The 26499-nt window shown below is 41.1% G+C and overlaps 1 protein-coding gene across 6 annotated transcripts in view; it reads left to right on the top strand.

The window, feature by feature from the left end:
* Window positions 1-26499, top strand: part of SH3PXD2A (SH3 and PX domains 2A) — a 351487-nt gene that overhangs the window by 147493 nt on the left and 177495 nt on the right. For all 6 annotated transcript variants that reach the window (XM_069098879.1, XM_069098881.1, XM_069098880.1 and 3 more), the window contains 2 exons: window positions 6812-6888; window positions 18681-18772. In XM_069098879.1, the coding sequence (XP_068954980.1) occupies window positions 6812-6888; window positions 18681-18772 (169 nt within the window). The remainder of the gene's footprint in view (window positions 1-6811; window positions 6889-18680; window positions 18773-26499) is intronic.

Below are 26499 nucleotides of genomic sequence, written 5' to 3'. Positions count from 1 at the left end.
ATCTATCTATCTATCTATCTATCTATCTATCTATCTATCTATCTATCTATCTATCTATCTATCTATCGGTGGAACTGATGAGGCAGCTAAGAGGAGAAGGATGGAGCTGTGGCAGACTGTTAGGAGATATTGAAGGGTAAGCAGAGTCTTTGAACATCCTTCAGGTAACTTATACTTCCTCCTGGCAAGGGCAGACACCATGTCTGTTGAGTTTGGAACAGGACTCTAAATAGAAGGAGGGTCAGTAGATAGGAGGGAAATTGCTCACTACCCACCCATCAGAGAGGCAAAAAGGTAGTATGACAGTGACAAAGCCATTATTAACCTAAAATATTGGAATTATGTAATAAGCTTTGAAGCCTTTGCTCTAGGATCTGTAGGGCTAACTTTTGAGTACACTCAAACAAGAACTAATCTACTGGCATGACCAGAGCTCTTGGACTGATTATTTCCGTTTTCTTCCTTCCAGGTCACCCTTTTCACATTCTCTTATCTAGAACCAACCTGTAACAACAACCCATATTTTTGTAAGCATTTTCCTCACCACTCCTCTGAGGGAGTAGGCAAATGCAAGTGACCATTTTTTTTAGACTCTTTCTGTGATATCATTGGCATAGGGTCCACTGAGAAAACTCCCAGTATCAAAGCAGATCTGCATGTGATCCATTTTAGAGAGTTGTCTGGGGGCACCGGCAAGTTGACTTATCCAGGGTCACTCAGTTATGTGTCAGAGCCGGATCTTGAACCCAGATTATCCTGATTTTCAGGTTCATTTCTGTATCTACCATGACTTTTGGCCTCATACAGGCATTTCATAGACCCTGTTTTGTCCCCATTTCACAGATGAAGTAACTGAAGCTCAGAGAGGCTAAGGGATCCTCTGCTAAGGGTGACACATACAGAAGGTACTCCCTCTGGAACTTGAACATTACTTTTCAGACACCAAGTTCAGTGCCATTTCTATGATACCACCCCACCTTCCAAGAAGATTTCTTACTCTATCTTTAATATGGGGGTTCCAGCTTCTAAGGGTGTTTACCTCTCCTTCAAAAATGATCTATATCCTCAGGTTTTCATCTTCCCTGTGTAGTCTTCCTTAATATATTTATTTTGTTTCTTGGGTCCAAGTTTGCATGGCACTGGGGAGACCAGAAGGAGCCAGGCCTCCCTCTCCTGGACCTCAGCAAAAGACTGAGGATGTTAGAGGGCTTTGCTCCCTTTGTGGGCTGCTCCTCCTTTCTTCTCTTTCCTCTTTAATATGGTCAATGGTTTGGCTCTTGATGTGTGGTTTGGAGCTAGGAGAGTATAGCGTTGCTTCAAAGACCTCATTCTCCCTTCTCCTCTGGCCAGTTTTACCAGAACCTCCAAGAAAAGAAAGTTGCAACTGGGAAGAAAATTCAGTTCAATTCAACAGATATTTATTAAGCACTGGGGTTTTGTATGGTTTTAAAGTTAAAATGGGAAATGGCATTTCAATGTATTTGCATAAATCATAACATAAAATCCAAGATAGTTACCAGGGAAGTCTGAGATATTGATGAAGGGAGCACTGAAGATCACTTTGAGGGAGGTAGAGAAGTTGTTATTTCTCTTAGGGGCTATCATTGGGTAAGGAAGGTTCAAGCATGACATAGACTCAGACCTTCCTGAAACCCTCCTCAATTAGTCTGGTGACTTATGGAACCACTGATTTCTCTTCTTTCAACTCCTGCAGCCTCATGATGTTGCCCCTAATTGTTCCCCATTTTTTTCACATGCATTAGTCTTATTTATCTAACTGTATCCTTGAACTCCATGAGAGCAAGAATGTCATCTTTTTCCTTCTGGGTCCCTGAGGTAGCTTGGCTCCCTAAATTCAGAGATTTGCTGCTTCCAAATATTCCCCACCTTCTTCTCCACCTACCATATCTTGTCACCTAGGCCTGTGACTATTTGAATTCTCTCCTCTTCTTATTCCAGCTACTACATACCCCAGTCCATAAAAGTACCATTTTTATAAGGTTATAAGGAAAAGAGATTATGTAATTTTAGAAATAATGTATTATTACATTATATTAGGTATATTATCATAGGCAGCTAGGTGATGCTGTAAATAGAGTACTGGACTTGGAGTCAGGACAACCCAAGTTCAAATCCAGTCTCAGATACTTAGTACCTATGTAACCCTGGGCAAGTCACTTAACTGCTATCTGCCTTAGTTTCCTCATGTGTAAAATGAGGATAATAATAATAGCACCTTCCTCCTTGGGTTGTTGTGAGGATCAAGTGAGATAATGTTTGTAAAGCACTGGGCACAGGGCCAGGAACATAGCAAGCATATATCCCTCCTTATTATGACTGGAAAAAGGAGATGGACTGGTTGCTGACTGATGGGGATAACAAATAGACAGCTTCCATGCTTCATCAGTACCCACCTAGATTACTAAGTGACTAATGTATGTTCATCACAAATAGAATAATGTGTGTTCATAACAAATAGAATAAGCCTAATCCCTTTCACTTTATGACCTTTCTGATAATTGAAGACACAGGCATTGCTTTCCTGCCCCCAATTTCAATGCCATTTCCACTATGCCACACTGCTTTCTAAAGAGGATAATCTCCTATTCTGTTTTTAATATGGGGTTCTATTTTCTGAGGTTGTTTCACTCTTTTCATTAATGGTCTATATCCTGGGGTCTTTTTCATCTTCCCTGTGTAGTCTTTCTTATTATATTTGTTTCTTGGGTCCAAGTTTGTATGGCATTGAGGAGACAGACTCTCCCCAAAGTCTTCTCCACATTAAACATTTACACTTCTTTCAACCTATCCTCATCTGACATGACTTGAGACCCTTCTCTGAATTCTCTCCTTTTTTTTTTTTGGAGGGGGGAGGGCAGGGCAGTTGGGGTTAAGGTACTCGCCCAAGGTCACATGGCTAGTTTTTTGTGTGTTAAGTGTCTGAGGCCAGATTTGAACTCCTCCTAACTCCAGGGCCAGTGCTCTATTTACTGTGCCACTCCTTCTGGTCTCCCCAGTGCCATGCAAACTTGGACCCAAGAAACAAAATTCTCTCCTTCTTAAAGAAAATGTTATTTTTGTTGTTGTTCAGTCCTTTCAGTTGTATCTGAGTCTTTGTGACTCCATTTGGGGTTTTTTGGGCAAAGACTGGAGTGGTTTTCCATTTCTTTCTCCAGCTCATTTTACAGATGAAGAAACTGAGGTAAACAGAGTTAAGTGACTTGCCCAGGATCACACAGCTAGAACAAGTCTGAGGCTAGATTTGAACTTAGGTCTTCCTGACTGTAGACCAGGTGCTCTATCTACTTCTCCACCTAGCTGGGCAAATACGACGATGTTCTTATCACTTAAAAATTGAGAATAATGCATAACACAGGAGTCATCCCTAGAATTTTTCAAAAGACAAAAGACTTATCTTCCAAAGTCTTCTAGAAAGAAACAAATTAGACCAATAAGTCTGGGCAAATGACCCAGCACCTGTTAGGTTTGTTTTATCTTGTCACTCTATTCCAAACCCCACCCCATACCCTGCTTCATTTTCTTTTCTACAGATAAATGGGTTGTGATGATTCTCATGTTGGGTTGTTGTGAAAAATGACCCATGATAAGAATGTGGCCCCCACAGACTCCTCTTCTTCCAGTCTGTTCACTTTCCCTGACACTGTCCAGATAGAAATGAATATGTTTGGGAGTGAAGGTGACTCAGGGGACAGCTTGAAGTCTCTCCCACTTTCAGTAATGATTGATTATTTCTGACAAAAGTGAGGGGAAAGAGTTCTAGTCCTGGGGATTGTGCTGAGATATATGTCAAGGGTTGTTTTTTGCTTTTGTTTTGTTGTTGTTTTAAAGAACTACGTGTACTATCACACAAGATGTACACCTAGACACACACATACTAACACTTCTTGTGAGAGAAGAACACAACAGACCAAAAAAGGAGAGGAAGGTCAAAGGCTTCAAAGGCAAGAAATACCTAATCTGTGACATCTTCCTCGAAAAAAAAAGCCACTTACTTTTAATATCTTCATAAATTGTAATCTCTTTTTATAAAGCGACAGAACTCATTTATCTTTTTAACGGCTTTTGTGGCCTCCCTGAGTGTCTTCCTTCTGATAGGGCATATATCCTTTTTGGGGAGGAGGGTAAAGAACAACTTGAAACAGATCCTCAATGAAAAAATGAATGGTGCTACCAATTAGCAAAATTAGTAAGACCTCCCTGGAAATCCAGAGGATGCTTAACTCTATGCTGGCTGTTGGGAGCAGGGGTGGGGGAGGTAGGTATTTCAGAGGTGGGAGAAATGGCCCCTCTCCTTTGGCAGCTCCTTGTTTGTCTAGTCAGGAAGACAAGAGTCACACACACAGGAAAGAAGAGCAGACAGAGTACAAGGCACAGAACACAAGTACAATTCTAATTTAGGACTGAGTTGTATGGTTTAGGTTATCATTGTTAGAGCAGTTTTAAGGGCTAGAAGACTGTTGCTGTGGAAAGGTAAGGTAGGCTTCATGGAAGAAGTTTACATTTAAGCTGGGCTTTGAGACATGAGTTTTATAAACAAACTACCAGGCAGGCAGCAGGTTAGTGAATAATTGACTTCACCTAGAGTGTAGGTTAATTTATTGCTTCCCCACATACACACTATTTGTCATAGGGTGGTGGGGGAACAGGAGAGGGAGTGAATTGGAGGGAGGGATCTGTGATTTCATCAGTGAGAGAAATTCTGGGTCAAGAAATTCCCCCTTTCAATTGAAGATCTCTTTCTGGAACTTAGTCTTAGAGAACTTCTATGTGTGAGAAAGGTTCTGAAAGAGAGAGACAGACAGAGAGACAGATAACGTGCAAAGAAGGGCTTCCTCACTCTGAGGCCTTCAAAAAGTGACCACTGTGCCACACTGACATCTGTATAGCATCATTACATTTTAATGGGATGAAATTTTAAGAAGAAATGTCTCTGGGGTGGTTAGGTGGCACAGTGAATAGGGCACCAGCCCTGGAGTCAGTTGGACCTGGGTTCGGGTCCGGCCTCAGACACTTAACACACACACACAAAACCTAGCAGTGTGACCTCTGGCAAGTCACTTAACTCCAATTGCCCTCCAAAAAAAAAAAAAGAAGAAATTTCTCTGAAGCTTTGGAACTAAGCATTTCATGATTTCTTTTCTCATTCTCAACTAGAAAGCTGCAAATATCCCCAGACTACTGAGTACAACTTAGTCATTTGTTCATTCAGTAAAGACTCAGCCAAGCCTCCTGACAGGTGGTCAGTGCAAGAGGGGATACAAAGATGGATAAGCCAGGGGTAGCCTGTGCTCCTGAGGTCATCCAGTCTGGGAGGGAGGGGTAAGACAGAGGTAAGAGAAATGCTATAGGAGAAAGACAAGCAAAGTGTCAGAAAGATCCCTTCTAATGTTGAGATCAGGCAAGGCTTCAGTAAGGTGCAATGGAAAGAATGATGGTTAGGGAGTCAAATGACCTGGGTTTAAGTCCTGACTCTACCACTTCCCTTCTCTGTAACCTTGGGCAAGCCACTTAATGTCTAGACCTCATTCTTCTCCTTTGTAAAATGAAAGTTTTGTACCAGGTGACCTCTAAGGTCCCTTTCAGCTCTAAAGTGATGATATCATAATGATACGATGGGGCTTTTCTAGAGGGATGGATTGGATTTTCACCAAGGGACCTCATGGGGGAATACATCCCAATGATGGTGAAAAATAAAGCATGGAAGCCAGAAAATGCATGAGTGTGCTTGTGGAATCAGGATGGTTTTTCTGGAGCAAAAGGTACAGTCAGTGGGAGAGCAGCAGTGGGAACCAGGGCTAAAGCTGTGGAGGTCAGAATGTCTGGGCCTTGGTTCTCAGTCATGCTCTTTTGAAGTTGATCAGGCCTCATATGTGGAAATATCCTTAACATCTGTTCTTGTTGGGGAAAGTTGCCGCTTTGACTATGGGCAAAAACTCCTGCTAGGCTCAGAGGAACCAGGCTTTTTTTATTAGGGTTAACAGTATTTGCACATGAACTGGTACATTTTTTTTAAAAGCAGTTGGGGTTAAGTAACTTGCTCAAGGTTACACGGCCAGTTATTATTTCTGGGTGTGGTGCTGAGTATCTGAGCCTGGATTTGATCCAGGTCATCCCGACACTGGAGCGGGTGCTCTTACTCGCTGAGCCACCTGGCCGCCCCTGAACTGGTACATTTTTACATACATCTATAAGAGTGGGTTACATCTTTAGGGAGAAAATGGTGGTGGCATTGCCTTGTTGTTGGATTTATTGCAGGGGCTCTTCACCTTTGTTTTTGTCGTGGATGCCTTTGACAGTCTGGAGAAGCCTGTGGATCCCTTCTCAGACCAATGGTTTTGAATACATAAAATAAAATACATAGGATTACAAAGAAAGACAATTATATTGAAATGCAGTTATCAAAATATTAAAAAAAATATTCACAGACCTCAAGTTAAGAACACTAAGTCTATGGTAAGAGCATTTAGCATGGCGTTTTCATATAGCATTCAGGCAGCATGGAGATAGCAATTGACAGTATTCATTAGATCTCAGAACCTGAAAGCCAGCTAGGCTGGGTGCTACTCGACTTTTGGAAGGGGGGGGGGGGTGACTTACATTTCGTCAACTCTGTGAAAGTCAAATTGAAAAAAAAAAAAGTCAAGTGATAAGCTTGTCTGGAAGAGCCAGGAGCGAAACAGTTGTCAGGACACAGGGTAATGAGGGAGGAGATGGGAGACAAAGGATTCCTGGTCCCCTGAGCAGGTTAGAAATATGGCATCTTCTCCTCACACACATCACTCTCTTTCAGGTAAGATCCTGTTCCGGAGGAGTCATATTCGAGACGTTGCTGTGAAGAGATTGAAGCCCATTGATGAATATTGCAGGGTGAGTGTGCATGTAGAGGGGTAGGGGTGTGTGTGTGTGTAGGTGGGGGGGAGTGGTGAGTGTGCATGTGTGTATTTACACAGGTGGTATAAATGTTCTGGGATTATGGGTATAGTTCACTAGATCCATCAGAAGTGCTTCCTGGACAATTAGAGGGGAGATTGTTACATGGGATGAAAGACTGGATTAAAGAACCTCTAAGGAGGTCTTCTCTTCCTTCTCTAGATTCTGTGTCTCTAAGGCTGGCCCCCAAGAAAAGGGGCTGGCCTCCAAGGAAGGGGGGCTAACAGGTAAACCAGGCATTCATGGGAGCTCAGCCCTGGCCTCTTTAAATACTATCACCCAATGCAGGCTGTCCTGTTTAAAATGAGCTCCATTAGTTGTTACCTGTTGTTAAGGGGGCACTCTAGCTGTAGAAATTCCATGAGCATGGTAACCTCACTGGAGACTTGAGAGAGAGTTCCCTCTATCCTTTGGTGGCAGTTAATTTGATCATTTCAGAACTGTATGACACACTACTTAGACATACAGATATAAATATTCTTTATCTGTGTACCAACACATAGTTAACCAGTCAGTGGTTGGCATCATTAGCAAGTTCACAAAACAGTTTAGTTTCTTAATCTCTTGGGAAGGACAATCATTTTGTTGTCTGATCTTTCTTTCTAGCGCAATGGATGGGGGCTGGGTTTGGGGTCACGGAGCCCTTAATTCAAATCTGACCTCAGACATTTAACTAGCTGTGTGACCAGGCAAGACACTTAACCTTTGTTTTCTTAACTGTTAAATGTGGCTAATAATAGCATCTACTTCTCAGGGTTGTTGTGAGGATCAAATAAGACGAGAATCATAAAGTTCTTAGCATGGTGCCTGACACATAATGGGTGCTATGTAAATGTTAGCTATTATTATCCTTGTTGTCTGAGACTGTGGTGGAAAATGTAAAGTTTATGGAATTCAGATATGTTTGGGGAAATTGACACATTGTGAATAGACACCCATATTTTTAATAAAAATAGAAATTCTTACTTAAATGATTCTAGTTGACTGTGAAAGTTTGGAAAAAGGACTAATTACAGACTTTGTTAATTATTTTTTCCCTCTGCTACAGATACACAAACTTGTCCACACAAAACCAATTAGAAAAAAAGTCTGGTTTTAGTAAAGGCAAGGAGTGCATGACCCAGAGTGTCCCATCCTGAGCTAATGAGGTGCCAGAATGATGAGTCCTTTCTTCTTAAAAGCTCTCTCTTGATCAGATCAATATCAGTTTTTTAAATGGCACCAGGCATTTGAGCACAAATTGACAGCTGGTCTCACTGCTTTTATTTCTCTTTCTTCCTTTTCCAGGCAGTTAAATGGGCAAACATGGGGGTGGGGAGGGGAGGAGGACAGGACAGACTCAAGGAAAGATTTTTTTCATTTGGTATTTACAGGGCCAAATCAGACTCAGCCTTCCTGAGATGGTCTAGCCTTAGGCATCCTCAAAACTCACATCTCCTGTGTAGAGGAAACGGATAAACATCTTATCTCCTGAAATCATACTTTAAACCCAAGTCCTGAGTTGGTCTTAAGAGTCTAAGGGGCACAGCAAGGTTAGGTTGGGTAGAACCAGAGCCTCCTAACCCAATTAGCACAGATAGGAACCATACTGAACCTAAACAGCAAACACCAAAGCCATGATCTACTGTAATGTCTCCAAGATCTGGGGCTTTCAAACCTAACTTCTGACCTCGAGGACCTAGGAAATTGTCATCAGACTGTCTGAGGTGCAGACTCAGAGAATGGGGACCTTACCATCTACTAGGAGGCTAATGGCATGATGATGCCTTATGCTCTTTGCTGTGAGGAAAATGAGGTCAAAGAAACAGAAGTGATTTGACCGGTCTCTCAGCAAGGTAGCAACAGAATAGAGATTATATAACTTAGTATTTCTAAGGCCTGTTATCTAGGATGGGCAACAAGATTCCTGCTTAGTGTAATGGTGGGTGGGAGGTAGATTGGTATTCTTTTCCTTTGCCCCCTCTTTTTTCCTTCTCAAGGTGAAAGAAAGAACAGCCATTATTACTTCATTTTTTTTTTCTCAAGGTGAAAGAAAGAATAACCATTATTACTTCATTTTTCTCTGCCTGCCCTGCCTCCTCCCCAGCTCCTGATTTTCTCTGCTCTCCCAGCGCCTAAAGTCCTGCATGGCATATCTAAGTTGAAGGATCTCACCTTCCCTGGGGGTCTCTCACTGTGGCCTTTTCCTAGGCCAGCCCAGAATATTTGTCTGAAGTTCAAGATGCTGAAAAAAAAAAAAGATTATTAAGACTCAAAGTCCATAGTAAGGTTTAGGTTCAGGAGAAAAAAAAAACCCATTGTTTGAAGTTGGAAAAACACAGGACCTTAACTTCTCCACTTTAAACATCAGTTCTCATTGTCCCTATCTTCAACTCCTTGGGCAAATAGAAGGCAGGAGAGTGTCACCAGATTAGAGTTTGAATATAGGTATATTGATGATATTTTAAACAATAAAGGTTTATTTTTTTTAAAACAAGAGTCATTTTTCATTTTTGTCCATTTCAAGCGTGCCAGGACCAAACAAAGCTAGTGTCTGAAGCTGAATTTCAACTCAGATCTCTCTGACTCCAGGTCCAGGTGCTATTTTCCCCATTTTATAGTTGAGGAAACTGATGCAGCTAGAGATTAAATTACTTGCCTGCAGTCACAGAGTTAGTTTTTGAGGCTGGATTTGAAATCAGGTCTTTCTGCCTCCCAGCCTAGCCCTCTATCTGCTGTACCACCTAGCAGGCCTCATCACCACATCCCTGGACTTATGTAATAACCTACTAAGTCTTCCTATGCCTATAACTTCTTACCTGTCTAACCCCAACAAATCTTTCATACTATTGCCAATTTAATTTTTCTTATGCATAGAGATGTTCTTGTAATTTCTGTTCAATTTCTCTTGCAGACCTTGCGCTTTCCTCCCTGCCTTGTACTCTTTGACCCAGTGACACTGGCTTCCTGGCCATTTCACAAGCAAGGCACTCCACCTCTAGGCTCTGGCCATTTTCTTTGGCTTTCCCCCATTCTTGGAACTCTTCTGTTCCACGTGTTCACCTCTCTAGCTTTGTTGGAAGCCCTCCCCTCTACATCTCTTATTTTTTGTGCCTTCTCTCTGTTAGTTATTTGTCTTGAATAGAGTTTGCTTTGTATATACTTGTTTGCATGTTGTCTCCCCCATTAGACTGTGAACTCCTTGAGGACAGAGAATGCCTTTTGCGTCTTTTTTTTATCCCCAGTGCTTAGCACAGTGCCTGAATCATAGCAGGTGCTTAATAAATGTCTAATGATTGATTGATCGTGCCCACTGAGCAAAGTTCATACCCCTTTGCCAGACAAAGTCCTCTATACTTTTCATATCATCTTGCCTTTCTAGCCATCTCTTATAGTACATGTATGACTGCCTGCTATGTATTCTATGCTCCAGCCAGACTGCACTACTGTCTTCTTCCTGAATGTGCCTTGACCTGGCCTGTCCCTGTGCCTTGAATAGCCTTTCTCCATCTCTTTGCCTGCTGAATTCCTACTCATCTACAAAATCTCAACTAAAATGCTTCTTCCTCCATGAATCCTTCCTAGACTTTCCTGGTCAGTAACAATATTCCCCTATGGGCAACATAGTACTTTATTTTATGCCTCTATAATGATGCGCTTACCATGCAATATTGTATACTATAGTTATTTGTTTTTGTATCTTATTTCTCAGCAAGATTATAAATGGTCTGAGGAAAGGGATTATGTTTTACCTTATACTGTCTCCCCGCCCCCTCATGCCTAGTACAATGCTCTGTTCTTGGAAGATGCTTGTTGATAAATGTTTGTAGAATGAATGAAACCTACCTAGTAAAGTTTGCATTCTTATTAGCCAACTTAGACTGCTTAGAGATCAACAAATACATCTTTCCTGTGTCAATCCAGAATTGCACATCCCTCTGGAGTGATATATCCCTCTATATAACTGACATTTATATAGGCCTTCAGAGTGTTTTATATAATGTACTTTATCTCTTTTAAGCCTCTCAATAACCCCGTGAAGTGAGTACTGCAGATTTTATTGTCAACGTTTTGCAGATTAGGAAATTAAGGTACCTACTTATAAACACGCTGCATGGATCAAAATTGGGATTTGAACTGAAGTATTCTTGACTGTGGAGCTTATGTTCCATACATTTCACCATGTGCCTGAGTTGTATGGGCAATGTGGCCATAGAAAGTTCGTGGTGGTTCAGACACCTATATATGAGATTGTTGAAACCAGCTGTGAGCACAGGGCAACCAACTATATTCTCTGAGGACTTAGAGGTGGGAAGTCTGACTGGAAAAACCCAACCTTTCGTCTCTCCCTTCTATTCTGGCCAGCCATTCGCTCCCTTTCACAAGACTCTTTCAAAACCCAAACTTTCACTATTAATTTTAAGCATGTATGAAACAGATTGGCAGGTTGTTGTGGAAATATCCTGAGCACGGGCAAGAAGGATTGTTTTATATGGCACTTGGGGTCTGCGTGTCTATCAAGCTGGGCTTTGAAAGTATTTCTTTAACTCCATAAATTAATTTAATGGGCAACATGGTTATGCGGTTAATATTTAATGGTTCTGTGGCCACAACAAGGTCACGACTTCCATCTGATGGGAAATTGCAGGCCTGGAGAGGCCTGTGCTGAAGGGCTTCAGGCTGGCAACTTTATAAGCTGCTCCATCTGCCTTGACTCCCTCCTTGAAGTATGTGTTTTCCATGTTTATCCAGGTGATTTAGGAAATACACTAGAGGCAGAGGGAGTTTTTTAGTGTAATCCACTCACCTTTTACCTGACTAATGATGCTTATGTGTTCCACCCTTTCCTGGGGAATGTGGCAAGAGATACATATTTTTTCCTCTTTTTTTCCAATTATTTTAATTGTTCCTATTTCAGTAAAAGACCCATTATAGGTCCAAATGGCTTTGTAGGGACATTCAGAGAGCCTGATCTTCAGAGGTGGGGAGAAGTGGCAAGAGAGGAACTAGGAGCTGAAGGGTGCTTAGAGACCTCTCTTCTCCCTAGACTTAATGCAGAAGTGGGGGCTTTAACTTGAGCAGGGAATTTACCTTTTGGGATCAGCCTCCCTACATAGTCACACTTCCTGGCTCTCTAAACTATGATCTTTTTCAATTTCCTGTGGCAGCCAATGCCATTTTCCTCTTTTCTATGGGGCTTAAATTCTCATTGAGGGAGAGGCTGTGTCAGGGGAAAATTCAGAGACAGTCAGATTAAGGGAAATTGTACTGGTTCTTGCCTTCCCTGGGCCTGAGTTTGGGAATCTCCCAAATACCACCTCCTAAGTTTTTTGTAATGGCAGTTACCTGTTATCCCCTGCCTCTCCCCTCTCCCATCCCCCAACGGTCCCTTGGCTCTGGCCTTAAGACAGAGTTGTCTATTGCTGGGGAGTTAACTCTCTCCTTGACAAGAACTCCAAGGGTCCATGCCTGGCCCTATACTATCTAACTTTTGATTGAAGGCATAGATGACATGCTCATCATCTTGGCACATGATACAAAGCTGGAAATGGCTAGTTAACACACTAGATGACAGATACAGGATCAGCTAAATCTAATAAGATTAATTCAGTAGAGATAAATACAAAAAATTAGGTTTAATAATTCCCTTCATAGGTAAAATACAAGGAGGCATAATTTTCTGAAAAAGATCTGGAGATTTTAGTGGACCATAAGCTCAATACAAGTCAGCAATATGATCATTAAGAGGGGCACAGCTTCTAGGAAGAAGGAGATAGTGTCCTACTCTACTCTCTCCTATGCAGACCTCATCGGGACGATTGTTATCAATTCTGGACACTACAGTTTAAAGATTGTGGTAAGATGGAGAGTGTCTAGAAGAGGGCAACCAGGATGATGAAGGGCCTTCAGTCTGTGTCAAGTGGGGATGGGTTGAAACAACTGGGCATATTTAACCTGGAGAAGAGTAAATTTAGGGGAGGTCCTCCAAGATTTGAAGGGCTGCCCTGTGGAAGAGGGATGAAATGTGTTCCGTTTGACCCTAGAGAGGCCAAATACCAGTAGCATTGGGTCAACAATAGAAGTCAGTCCATGATGGAAAGGGCTATCCACATCCAGAGAAAGAACTAAAAGAGTCTGAATGCAGATTGAAGCAAACTACTTGCTCTCTCTCTCTTTTTTTGTTTTGTTTTGTTTCTTCCATCTCATTGTTCAGTCCATTGGTTATAATCCTTCTTTACAACTTGACTAATGTTTAGTGTGAAGGCATTTGTAGATCCTATATTTGATTGTATGCTGCCATGGAGTGGAGGGGGAAGGAGAGGGAGGAGAAAATTTGAAACTCAAAGGATTGTGGAACTGAATGTTGTAAACCAAAAATAAATACAAAAATTAAAAAAAAAAAACAATAGAAGTCAACCAGCGTTTTTTTAAGTGCTTGCCACCTTTCAGGTGTTATGCTAAGCACTGAGAATACAAAGAAGGGTGAAAACAGTCCTGGCCACAAAGAGCTCATATTTTAATGAGGGAGAGAGCATGCAAACAACTCAGTACATATGAGACATCGTCTGTAAGGGTAAATTAGGGGCAATCTCAGAGGGAAGGTGCTAGCATTAAAAAAGAGGTTGCAAAGAGACCATTTTCAACTTGATGTCAGGTAAAACTTCCTAAAAATTAGAACTGCCCCAAAGAGTAACAGGCTGCCTGGAGAGGTCCCAGGGGTTCTTCAAATGGAGTCTAGACTACCATGTGTTAAATGCATTACAGTGGGAATTCCTTTTCTGTATGAATTAGAATAGATGACTGATCACACCCCTTTCTTCTTCTCCGACTCTGTGATTTTGCAATTAACCACAAACCGCTGGTTTTCATTCCTACTTGATGGCATCTATATTGGGCCAGACGGAGGGAGACCACTGTAATAGTTCCTAAGATCATGGGGTCTCTAAAAGGAAGGGACTTTAGAAATTAAGTAGCTCAATCCCTTCATTTTACATAAGAGGAATCTAAGAGGTTTTAAATGATTTGCTCAGACACACAGGTAGGAAGTATCAGGGCCAGGATTTGGGGTTTGTTTTTTTGGGGGCTTTTTGGAGAGGGGAAGGCAGGGCAATTGGGGTTAAGTGACTTGCCCAAGGTCACATGGCTAGTAAGTGTTAAGTGTCTGAGACTAGATTTGAACTCAGGTCCTCCTGACTCCAGGGCTGGTGCTCTATTCACTGTGCCACCTAGCCATCCCAAGGGCCAGGATTTGAACTGAGGTCTTGTAGCTCCAAATCCAGTATTCTTTCCATTCCATAATACTGCCTCTGTTTATATGTTTAGTTCACTTATACCTCCCAACTGGTATGAACACAGGAAACAAAATATGAGTACTTTCTAGGAAGAACCAATATCACTGAGGCTGTCTACTACCTTAGACAGACAGATTTAGCTAAAAGAATTTCAGGATGTTGTATGGGGCCTTACATATACAATACACTACACATCCAGCTAAATCATATAAGTGCTTACCTCATGTAGATTGGCTCCACGCTGAGACTGCATGGGCTGGGGAAATCAGACATGTCAAAAAAGCAACAGATCAGAGCAGTCTTTTCTAAATGACGTCCTGTGAAACTCTGATGGACCATGCAAAGTAGCATAGTTTGTAGAACTAACAAAGGATTGTTAGGATTTAGAAGAGGTGGGTATGAATCCTAATTTTGCTTCTCAATAACTGTGATATTGGGCAGCCAATCAATAAAGCATTTATTAAGTGCCTACTACATAATAGGTACTATGCATGGTGGGCAAGTTATTTCCACTCTCTGGGCTTAGATTCATTATTTCTAAAATGAATGGATTAGACTAGGTCACTGCTAAAGTGACCTGCCAACCCTAAATCTATGCTTCTGTGGAACAGGAGCCCTGTGAAGATTTTTTAAAATTTTATTTATTTACTTTTAGTTTACAACAATCAGTCCGGCATGCAATTAAATACAGGATCTACAAATACCTTGTGAAGATTTTTTTAATGCTAGATGAAATTATTTCCTTTGATTCCTATGTGCTTTGTAAAATAGGAATCCTCTTCCTTTTACCTCCCAATTAACTTTATAAATCCAAATTAAAAACCAAATGTATATTTGTGCATAGGGCAGACTTTTTTATAAAGTTGTTAAAGGCTAGGAAGTCAGGGGCATGTTTCTACTTCATTTCTGCTCCAGTGTCTACCATATTGTTTAATACATATTGATCCACAAATGTCTGCTAAGGTTGAATTATTTGCAGCATTTTGGGGAGGGGGTGTATGAAATGACGTTTAATTTCCTCTATTTTGCTCCAAAGTTTAAACCATGAATTAGAGTTTGCTGATCTTATTTATAAGTTTGCTGTAGTGTATTGGCAACAATGTAATACAAATTTCTGAAATATTATTGGACTTTTAGTAGTTTATTTTGCATACTGCCACTCAGATGTAGTACTATGACCTAAAGTTAGGAATACTTTAATGGCTGTGCCCCTCATTCTGGCCAGGAGCACTTTGATAGGATACTTGTTTCATGCATGTGAATTTGAAGTGGACACATTCTAACTGTATCCCTGACTGGTCCATGCTTTCCCAAGCTTCTGAAGACAGGAAGTGCTGATTTTCCCATTGACTGAATTCAGGGGTGGACCCAGTGATGGACACTTAGATACCACCTCCTACCTCCTGCTTTTTGATCTTTTTCCTCCTCTGGGATTAGAGACATAGGATGCTCAGGTTGGTGACCCAGATCTCAGTATCTCCAAGGAAAAGGAAAATGTTTTTTTTTCCCCCCACTTTTGATTGTAGGGAAATACAGAAGAAACTTGTTCAGTCATTTTTCATTCATATCCAAGACTCCATTTGGGTTTTTTTTGGCAGATACTGGCATGGTTCACCATTTTCTTCTCCAGCTCATTTTACAGATGAAAAAACAGAGGCAAACAGGATTAAATGACTTGCCCAGGGTCACACAGCTAGTGTATGAGACCAGATTTAAACTCAGACCTTTCTGACTCCAAGCCTAGTACTGTGTGCCACCTAGATGCCTCACAGAAGAAACTAGCCATAGAATAATTTGGTGCTTGAAAAGGAGAAGCTTGGGTCTGGGTTGTCCAGTGCCAAAGCTAGGAAGTAACCCACCTATTCTTGTGTACATCATGACACAAACCTCCCATTGCCTCATCAGTGAGTTTTGTCCATGGAACTCTCTGGATGGGGAAGAACCTTAGAATCATCTAGTCTGGCTTTTCTTGTAGTTGAGTAATCTTTTTATCTTCCCTTAATGACTTTGGAATCAAGAAGATAAGAGTTCAAATACTGCCTCCTTATATTTACGAGCTGTGATCCCGGGCAAGTCCCTTAACCTCTCTTAGCCTCAGCTTTCTCATCTATAAAATGGGGATAGCAATAGCCCCAGCCTCTTACGGTTGTTAAGAGGATAAAGTGAGATAACACATACATTGCTTTGTAAACCTCAAAAGCACTATATAAATGTTGTATCATAACATTATTATTATAATTATTCAATCCCTTTGGGATGTGAAATTTCTTTATATTACATCAGGCCTCTTAAAACCACTTGGAAAAATCAAATGCTCTAGTTAATTTTGTCAACTAATTCATACTAAAGTATTGCTGACTCATAATGGTTTAATATGTTACTGTAGTCAAGGACATTTTTATTTTTGCAAGGGATAATGTTGTAATTAGAGAACTTCTGGCATCTGACAAGTGCGTGGCCACCTCTGAAGAAGGTTGATCCTAGAGCTTTAGAAAAAGACATTTCATTTTTCATGAGTTTTCCTTTCTGGAGGAAAGACTGACTCATTGGACACCCTCTGTTGCTCATATTCTCCAGCCAAATGTGGTCAAAGGAGCAGTGGGCTGGGAGTTATCACTTCAGATCTGCCACTGACTACCCCACTGGCTGTAACCTTGGCCATGTTCCTTTCCCTCTCTGGGCCGCAGTTTCCTAGTTTGTAAAAACTGAATAGGTTGAGTCAGGTGATTTCCAAGGACTCATCCAGTCCTGATATGCAGATGTGCTCTGGTGGTAGCTATTTTCCCCTAAATAATGGAATTGCCAACTTTGGCCAATTCCCTTCAACAAGGAGCAATTTCAGGATGGGTCCTGGGAAGCTAATTTGTATAGGTTTTTTCTGGTATCAGAGTCCCTTTTGTCTGCAGTAATGAAGGGGTTCAGTTGTCTTTTCCTGTTATGGGGTGCTCTATTTAATGAAACTCTGTGGCTGTTCAGCCAAAAGGTTTCTTTGTCTGAACTGAAGATCCAAACTCATCTTTGTTCTCTTCTTGTCCCCTTCCCCCAGAAAAGAAGCCATCTCATTCTCCACAAAGAGACATTCCATTTTGTCCTGAGTTTGATTTTAATTTTAAAACAGCTTGTTGCCTGCTGGGGTTAGTGGTGGCCAAACAGATGGTTGGCACTTTTTCCTGTTTCCTCCAAGACAAGAATTCCCTCATTTATGCCGAATTGTAACACACATTGACTCCCACTCCATCCACTTTGGCATAGGCTGTCTCCTTCTCATGAATATAATGCACACCCTACTCCCTTCTTCTGAGTAGAATCCTTACTCTCCTTCAAGGCTCATTTTGGGTACTACCTCCTATTCAGGGACCTTGAATTTAAATATATGTTAATATATTGTATATTAATCGTTATCAATGTATTATATACAACACATAAGATATAATGTGTATAATATATTACATATTATATACCACATACTATATTATTTAAAATATAATTAATATATTATATGCTATATAATATATACATATATTAACTATTTAAATATAATTGGTTTCCTTTGTCATCTTATGTATTTTATTTTGTGCATTTAAAGTTATTATTCTGTGAAGAGGTCCAGAGGCTTCACCAGATTGCCCAAGGGACCTAGGACACAAAAATGTTTTAAGAACCCTCATCTATGAGAAATGGACCCTTTCCTGATTTCCCTAATAACTAGGTTTTAGTTGTTGTTCTTTCCTGCCTCATATTATCTTGAACTTAGGAAGAAAAATAAAACAATTATTAAGCATTTCTGTGCTAAGGCCAGGTATACAAAATACAAATAAAGCAACACAGTCCCTGCTTTCAAGGAGCTTACATTCAATCTAAATTCTATCTCCTTCCTAATAAAATGTATGCTCTTTAAGGACAAGGACAATTGTTGGGTTTTCCCTCATTTTGCCTCAGTATTCCACATCTATCACAATGTGGGGGGCTTAATAAGTGCCTTTTGAATGCTTCCCACCCTCAAAGACTCTGCCACTTAACCATGTCACTGCCAGCAACTCCCATTACATCCCTGAGCCTCAGGAAAAAAAAAGAGCTAACAATGTCAGATCAGGCTAATTCACAAGGCTATTTTGTAAATGGAATGAGATTTATGTGTATCTCTAAATTCTGAGTTTTAAAAATTCTAATTATTTAGTGGGTTTTTAATGGTTTCCCTAACTATCTGGAGAAGTCCCTGATGATGGGAACGATGTCTCTAATTTCTTTATTTCCCCCCCATCGAGTAGACAAGAGCAAGGCTTGCCCCAGAGTTGGTGTTCATTCAGTGCTTGGTGGCTGGCCGCTGGTGGTCATAGGTTGACTAGTGTTTTTGATCCCTGGTATGGTTGGCCTTATTTAACTCCTATAAGTCTTTGCTTCCCTTGCTGGCACCAGGTTCTTCTTTCATGCCCTTTCTTGATTTTTTTACTCCCCCAGGCACTTGTCCGCCTGCCCCCTCACATCTCCCAGTGTGATGAAGTCTTTCGGTTCTTTGAGGCCCGGCCAGAGGATGTCAATCCCCCCAAAGAGTAAGTACCATGACCAGCCCTTCCTTTGATCAGCCCTGTGGCTTCAGAGAGATACCAAAGTCCATTCAGAGCAGCCTGGTTTGTGGGTTGGAAGACACTCAGTGTGTCTGGTTGTTTGCAGATGTTCCTGGGGAAGGTAACAACAAAGGGAGAATGGCTCTTGATCAAAACAAGGGAAGGGGGAAGAAAATCCAGACAAACCCCAGCCTACTCCTTCCTGGTTCCCTGCTGATAGAACTAATTAGAGAGCTTGTCCTGTTTATTCCTCTTACCTCCCTATCAGCCAGGGGTCATTAAACCTCTAGGAGTGAGTGGTGGACCCAGCAGGAGAGGAAATAAGGTTCCTGAAAAATGACTATCAGTTCCTAATGGGTGCCTCCTCCTGCCAATTGAGTCACTCTGGGCTCTGAATGTCATGTCTGGGATGACTTCTGGGAAAGAAGGAATAAAGTTGAATGGAATGCTTGTTTAGGAGGCTTCTTCTAGTTTCAGTCAGTCAGCAGCCAATAATTAAGTGCCTAATGTGTGCCAACCATTGTAGAGCAAGTATGGAAAATCTTTGGAAAGTCTGGCCCTTTGGGAATTCAGGCATCCTACTGAGAAAGAAATGCTCATCACAGTCAAGCCATGACTGTCTCAGATACATCAGGTCTAGAGCAGAGAAGGCTGGAGAAAGATGGATATATATAGGATTGACTTTTGCTTTATATTATTTGACTGTTGGCTTCTTGGATGTATATTCACTCACACATACATTTACATACACACATATACCTGTATATATGTATATATGCACATACATACACACAATCTACCTATATGCATGTATATCTGTATAAATATACACATATGTACACATACATACATGCATGTGTATACACACACACATATATATAACTTTCAAATCTAGGGTTAGGGGGGAAAGGACAAAAATGGTTATAAAAGATTCAGTTCAATAATTCAATAAACATTTATTAAGTCCTTACTGTATGTCAGGCAATGCACTAAACACTGTGGATATAAATTAGAAAAACAGATAAAATAGAGAATTTCAAATACTTAGAATTAAAAAGCTTTTACATGGACAAAGTCAATGCAGCTAGGACAAGAGCAGGAACTATCAACTAGGAAAAATATTTACATCAAATATCTTGGATAAAAGCCTGATATCAAGATGTTTGGATAATTGACACAGATATATAAAACCAAGACTATTTCCCCAGTAGGTAAGAGGTCAAAAGCCATACACAATTTTTAGAAGAAATGCAAATGATCAATAACCATATGAAAAAATTCTCCAAATATTAGTAAGGGAAATTCAACTTAAAATAACTCTGAGGTTAATTCCCATACCTATCAAATTATAAAAGGTGATAAAAGAAATAGTATTTCAAGGGTTTGGGGAAGACAGACATATTAATAGACTTGTAGATTTTAACTTGGACCCAGATGAGAAAAGTTACTAAACTAATGATACCATCTGATCTAGCAATCCTACTCTGAAAGGTCAGTGACATAAAGAAAGTTCCTATATATATATGAAGCACTTATTGTGGTAGCCAAAAACCCCCTAAAAACTAATGGGTACCTATCAATTGGAATATGGCTGAACAAATTGTGGTATGTAAACATAATGAAATATTTTTGTACTATAAGAAATGCAAAAACAAAGACTTAAGAGACACTTAGAAAGACATGTATGGACAGAGCGAGGTAAGAGAACCAAGAGAGAAGCACAATCACCATGGTGATTTAAAGGGAAGTGGGGTGGGGAACTCTAAAATACCCCAGAATTCAGATCCATGCAATCACCAGTCTTGACTCCAGAAGACACCTTCTGGTTCGCAGAGAGGTGGTGGTCTAGAGGGGTGGCGTGAGACATACATTATTAGACAAAGTTCTATGTGTTGATTTCTGTTGCTTTCCTATGCTTTGTTACAAGAAAGGGATATATTGAAGACTGGGAGTAGTAATTGAGAAAGGATGACCATTAAGAAAAAAAAGCTTGAAAAAGTAGAAATGGGAAAAGTCTGGTATATGAGAGGTAATGAGGGCCTCAATTAGGAAACATTTAAATCACCTAGCCAGCAAATCTTTATCAAGTAGCTACTCTGGGCCTGGCCTCCTTTTAGGAACAATGAGGAAGACAAGGAAAAAGCTTGTCTCCTTGTCTCTTAAGAATAATTCACAGTCTCTGGCTTGGGAAATTTGGTTTTATGGGGAGGCTACAAATTCTTAGCCATGAAAGAATAGGAAGCGGTCTCACAGGTTTTCCCTCTCTTTAGCCCTGAGCTAGTCTTTGCCAACCTCTCCCTCCCTAGGTAGAGGATAATTCACATAGGGAGAATCAAATCCCAGTGGAGATGGTTGGTGGATATGAACTGATTCCATGCAAAGCAGAAGATACCCTATTAGTTGAGATACATGTGTATAGTAGGAAAAACTGGACCAATGGGCACTTGGGTCCTAGTTTTTTTCTACTGCTAATACACTAGATATCATTGAACAAATAGCTTCATGTCTGAGCCTCAGTTTCCACATACATAAAATGGGAACATTAATCTCTGATTCTGAGTACTTCTTATAGGACATTTTGTTAGTTAAATGAGATGAGATGTGAAAGTCCTTTGGAAACTGTAAAGGCTATTAAAATTCCAGGTATTTTTTTCCTTCTATTAAAAGTTGATTACAGGGCCAACCCCTGCTGCAATGAATCTCAAGAGGACCACATATCCTATTGTGATCTACTGGTTACAAGTGGATTGATTAAACAAAATAAATTTTTTAAAAATCTTGTTAAGAGTAGAAGGGAAGGGCGGCCAGGTAGCACAGCGAGTAAGAGCACCGGCTCCAGTGTTGGGATGACCTGGAGATCGAATCCCAGGCTCAGACACTTAGCACCCACCCAGAAACACCTGGCTGTGTAACCTTGAGCAAGTTACTTAACCCCAATTGCTTAGGGGTGGCCAGGTGGCTCAGCGAGTAAGAGCACCGGCTCCAGTGTCGGGATGACCCGGATCAAATCTGGGCTCAGATACTCAGCACCACACCCAGAAATAACTGGCCGTGTAACCTTGAGCAAGTTACTTAACCCCGATTGCTTTAAAAAAAAAAAAAGAGTAGAAGGGAAGGAGGGAAAGGAAGGAAGGAAGGAATAAGGAGTACAGAGGCAGAGAGGGGGAAGCGCCCACCTATACAGAGGAAGGCTTGCTGGGTTTGATGTATACTATTCTCCTTTCATATAAAGCTTTCTTAACACCAGAATTATTCTGTTTTCTAGTATGGGTTCTGTTCCTGCTCCCTTTCTCCTACTCCACCAATGCTTCTGTGACCAACTCTCATGGTCTGTCTTTTTCCTTCCTTCATCTGATCATTCCCATCCACATGCATACACACAAGCGCACATACACACACACACAAACATACATATCCCCTGGAGGGAAGATAAAAGGAGCCTGGGGGAGGGTGACACTCAGAGCCAGAAAGTCCAGCAGCTAAAATCTCTGGGGCCAGGGCACTTTGACCTTTAAGGTCATTAAACATTTTGAAACCTCAGGATGCTTTCACAGAGTTATGAGTCTTTCTTCTTCCATTACCATTAGTATTTGTGGTCCTCGAGAGCAGGGGTTCTTTCCTGAACCTGACTCTGTCACTCTTAAACTTTGTACTCCTCAACGGAATTGTGAATTTCTAGTCTTGAATTTCCTCCTAGCACTTTGATTGAATGTATACTGATTAAGAGGCTCTGTAGTGGGCACTCAATGGGACTTGGTGGAGGGGGTGGTTGAATGGTGGATCCCTCCAAATGGAAACTTCTAAAGGAATTTACAGTCTCTTTCCAATCTCCTATTTCTGCATACTGCTGTCAAGTCAGAGATCAAATGTAATGTCATCTCCTCCATGTAGCCTTCCTTGGTGCCCTCAGCTGGAAGGGATTTCTACCTCATCTTTTTTCATAGCACTTTATAATCCTTTGATTCATTTCTCATATCTTACCTCCTTTTATGTGCACATCTTATCATTTAGTAGTATGGACTATGTCATGTCTTCTTTATCTTCACAGAGTAGGTATTTTATTAAACAGCATACCCTTAATGAATGAATGAATTCCAGGCACAGGAGAGGAAGAGAACACTATTTTTTGTATTAATCATGGAGTTTCAGAGTTCACAATCCTTTTAATTCACAGAGCAGAAAATGGAACCAGAGTGCATAAAAGGCTCGCCCCTTAGGTCAGACAGCTAGTTAGCACCTAGCAGATAGGATTAAAACCCAGATCTCACTAAAACTTATTAAATTAAACTAAGTATTAAATTATTATTCATTAAATAATAAATATTAAAGTAAATGAAACTAGAATCTCTTTAAAACCACAGCACTCACAGGTCACTTGCACAAACCATGCTACTGCAGCCATAGCCTCTCTCTCTGCCCCCAACAGAAGTACTTCTAGACTGTAGCTTGGGTTCCTACCAGCTTCTCTAATGGAAGGGGAAAAACCTATTTTCCTTAATGAGGCAGGTGGCCTTAGAAAGCTAATGGAGAGGGGGGGTGGTCCTTGTCTAAAGGAGGAAGAAGTGACGGTATAGTGATTCTAAGTACAGATCTGGTCCTTTATTGTCCTGATTCTCTATTTGAAAACTAAATGAAAGGATCTTAGATCTGAAGCTGTCATTTAGTCCAACTCCTTTTTACAGATGAGGAAACTGAGACCCAGGGAGTTAAATTATTTGTCCAAGGTCAAACACATAGTAGGTGGGATTTGAACCCAGGTCTTCTTACTCCAGGAGTAAGTGTTCTTTCTTTCTTCCTTTTGTAAAAATCATTTTGAACTTAACAGACATCAGCAAATATGAAAAGTCAATATCCAAAGAAGAACAGAAAAAGAGGATTGTATAAGAAACTAAATCTCTATCACGTACACATTTTTTAAAATGTGTATTAAATTTAGCACGATGATACCCATGCTACCCTGTCTCTGTCCCCTTCTGAACTTCTTTCTGTTTTTATCTATGTATGTTTAATGTTTCATAGATGATCCTTTCTTTCTTCTGAGCCAGTGTTCTTTTTCCTGTATCAGTGCAATCTCATTGTTATATCCTTGGTATAGCTGTTATTATTCAGAAAGCATAAAATCTGGAAGGAGTTGGGAAAATTTCATTAACATTTCTCTGACCTCTCCAATAGAGGATGGGACACAAGGGTTCACACATACACAGACAGACACACGTTCCAATTCCAAAGAGGAGCTAACATAGCAAACCACCCTGCCAGGGCTAACCACTGCTCCCAGGGCCAAGGTCATTGCTTTTGTTGATATAACAAAGGATATTCCTTTCCCTCTTGCAAATTACAGTTGATCCCCCTCCTCCTGAACAATTCTTGCCTTTGTCTTTCCATGAATTCTCAGGAGAGGATTTATCCCATATAATGGAACTTTCTTCTATTTCTTAAAACCTTGAACTCTAGCAACGCTCATCTCTTATTTCTGGCCCATCATCTTTTCTGGTCACCCGTATTCTTGATGATGCACTATTTGTTCCTGAGTGAGAGGCAGCATGACAGAGAAGGCAGAAGGAAGGGTGGAATGCCCCAGAGGTCAAATAGAGAGACTTGACTGGGGCAGTGTGGAGGAGGGAGTGTAACAGGAAAGTTAGAAAGAGGAGTAGTGGGATGAAGTTGGGGGGAAAATAATGAGGTTAGCTTTGGAGAAGTTGAGTTTAAATTGTCTACAAGCTATCCATTTTTTTTGGTCCAATAGCAAGTTGTAAATGTGAGATGGGAGGACAGGAGAGCTATTAGGGCTGGACAAGTAGATCTGATAATCAATCATCTGGACAGAGACGCTAATTGAATCTATGGGAGATGATGAGATTGCCAAGGGAAATAGTGTAGAGGCAGAAGAGAAGGGGACCTGGAACAAAGCCTTAGTGGGCTTGCACCTGATGGATGAGGGTCCATCAAAGGAGGCAGAAGAGCTGTCTGATAGGCGGGAGGAGAACCAGGAGAAAGCAGTGCCATGAAAACATAGGGTGTCAAGCAGAAGAGGGTGATTGACGATGATGCAGGTCACAGAGTGGTCAAGATAGCCAGATTGTTGTTAAATGAGGAACAGAGGAATTTAATTAGAGACAATAGAGAACCACTGAAGTTTCTTGACTGATGTGATCTGACCTGTGCTTGAAGAGTATCACTTTGGAGGTTGGAGGAAAGAAATATCATTAGCTGTCTGAAGGAGGGATTGGAGAATGAAAAGGCTGACTAGAGGAAAACCAAATAGGAAGCTATTTTGACAGTGCTGCTGAAGTTGTGGTATGAGTGGAGAGAAGGGGACAGATGTGGCATGGATTTTTTTGTGTTCTATATTCCAGCACCTATCACAATGGTTTGAACAAGATCATTAGGAGCTTAATATATGTTCAACAGATTGAATTGTATTGACTTGACCTTCCCGGTAGGGGTGGGAGTGTGCTAGATCTGGTTAGATTCTCACTTAAGATTCTGAATTGGTCCTGAGGGTCTAGGGTCTCAGTGGCCACAGAGTAGCATGAGGATAATAGCAATGACCTTGGCCCTGGGAGCAGTGGTTAGCCCTGGCAGGGTGGTTCCTACAGACTTCCCCACCAGCCCCTGCCTTCTCAAATTTGGTAGCCCAGCATTTGTTGCTATGTTAGCTCCTCTTTGGAATTGGAATGTGTGTGTGTGTGTGTATATGTGTGTAGGTGTGTAGGTGTGGACCGTTGTGTCCCATCCTCTATTGGAGAGGTCAGAGAAATGTCAGCAAAATTTTCACAACTCCTTCCAGATTTTATACTTTCTGAATAATGATAGCTATAAGCTATAAGAACAACATTTATGTCTTTTCTGCAGCTCTCTTAGACTCTGCTTTCAGGCATTCTCAGTTTCTTCACTGTCTTTCCCTCTCCTGATACCTTCTCAAATACAAGCACTGGATCAAATAACGGTGTGTTTTGAGTCAAAGGAGCCGCTTATCAAATTATCAAAGCCTTTCAATTTAATTGGAATTTCACAGATAACCCCAGAACCTCTTTCAAGTGTCCAGCTCCAGTGGGCCATTGAGAATTCATTTTGAAGGGAGGTTTCCTTTTTCAGGTCAGCCTGGTGAGATCTCCCTCTGACCATACCACCTCTCGGGCATGCATGTGCTGCTCTGGCTTGCACAGGCTCCCTTGAGCCAAGGTCAGTTTACTTCCTTAGAAAGTAGAAGCTGTCTTCTTGAGTTTCAGCTATCGTTTTTTTAAAAAAAAAAAAAAAGCCAACAATTGGCTGGAGTGCAGAAAAGACGTGCATTTATAGAAACCTTTGATGTGCTCAGTCCTCATATAAGTCCTCTTGTAATTTTATGTTACTTCTCTTCAGACCCAAAAAAGGTTGTCTCATTCCCTCTCAAGTTGTCTCTTTGGGCTTCCCAGGAACTGCCTGGTGTCATGACGCATCTCAACAAGCTCAATGACTTTCCGTCTGAAGCATTTATGTTGACTTTTGGTTTGAGTCACACTTGTGGGAGGCCTGAGCTCTTGCCTGTCCATAAGGCTGGGAAAACCCAATGTATTTTGTGCCTCAGCAGATAGAAAGGGAGGGGGAGGGAGAGGGAGAGGAGTTGCTAGAAGGAAATCACCTATAGGGACCAACCCATGGTCTCCTTGGAACCTCCCCTAGTGTAATTGGATGATGGTTGAGGGGGGGCTGAGTTAACCCAACCATCT

This window comes from Petaurus breviceps, unplaced genomic scaffold, assembly GCF_028583685.1.
Source record: "Petaurus breviceps papuanus isolate PSGF00001 unplaced genomic scaffold, PetGlider_PUasm1.0 37, whole genome shotgun sequence".
NCBI classification, from domain to species: Eukaryota; Metazoa; Chordata; class Mammalia; order Diprotodontia; family Petauridae; genus Petaurus; species Petaurus breviceps.
The sequence above is the reverse complement of the archived record's forward strand: the minus strand, read 5'-3'. Positions and strand labels throughout refer to the sequence as shown.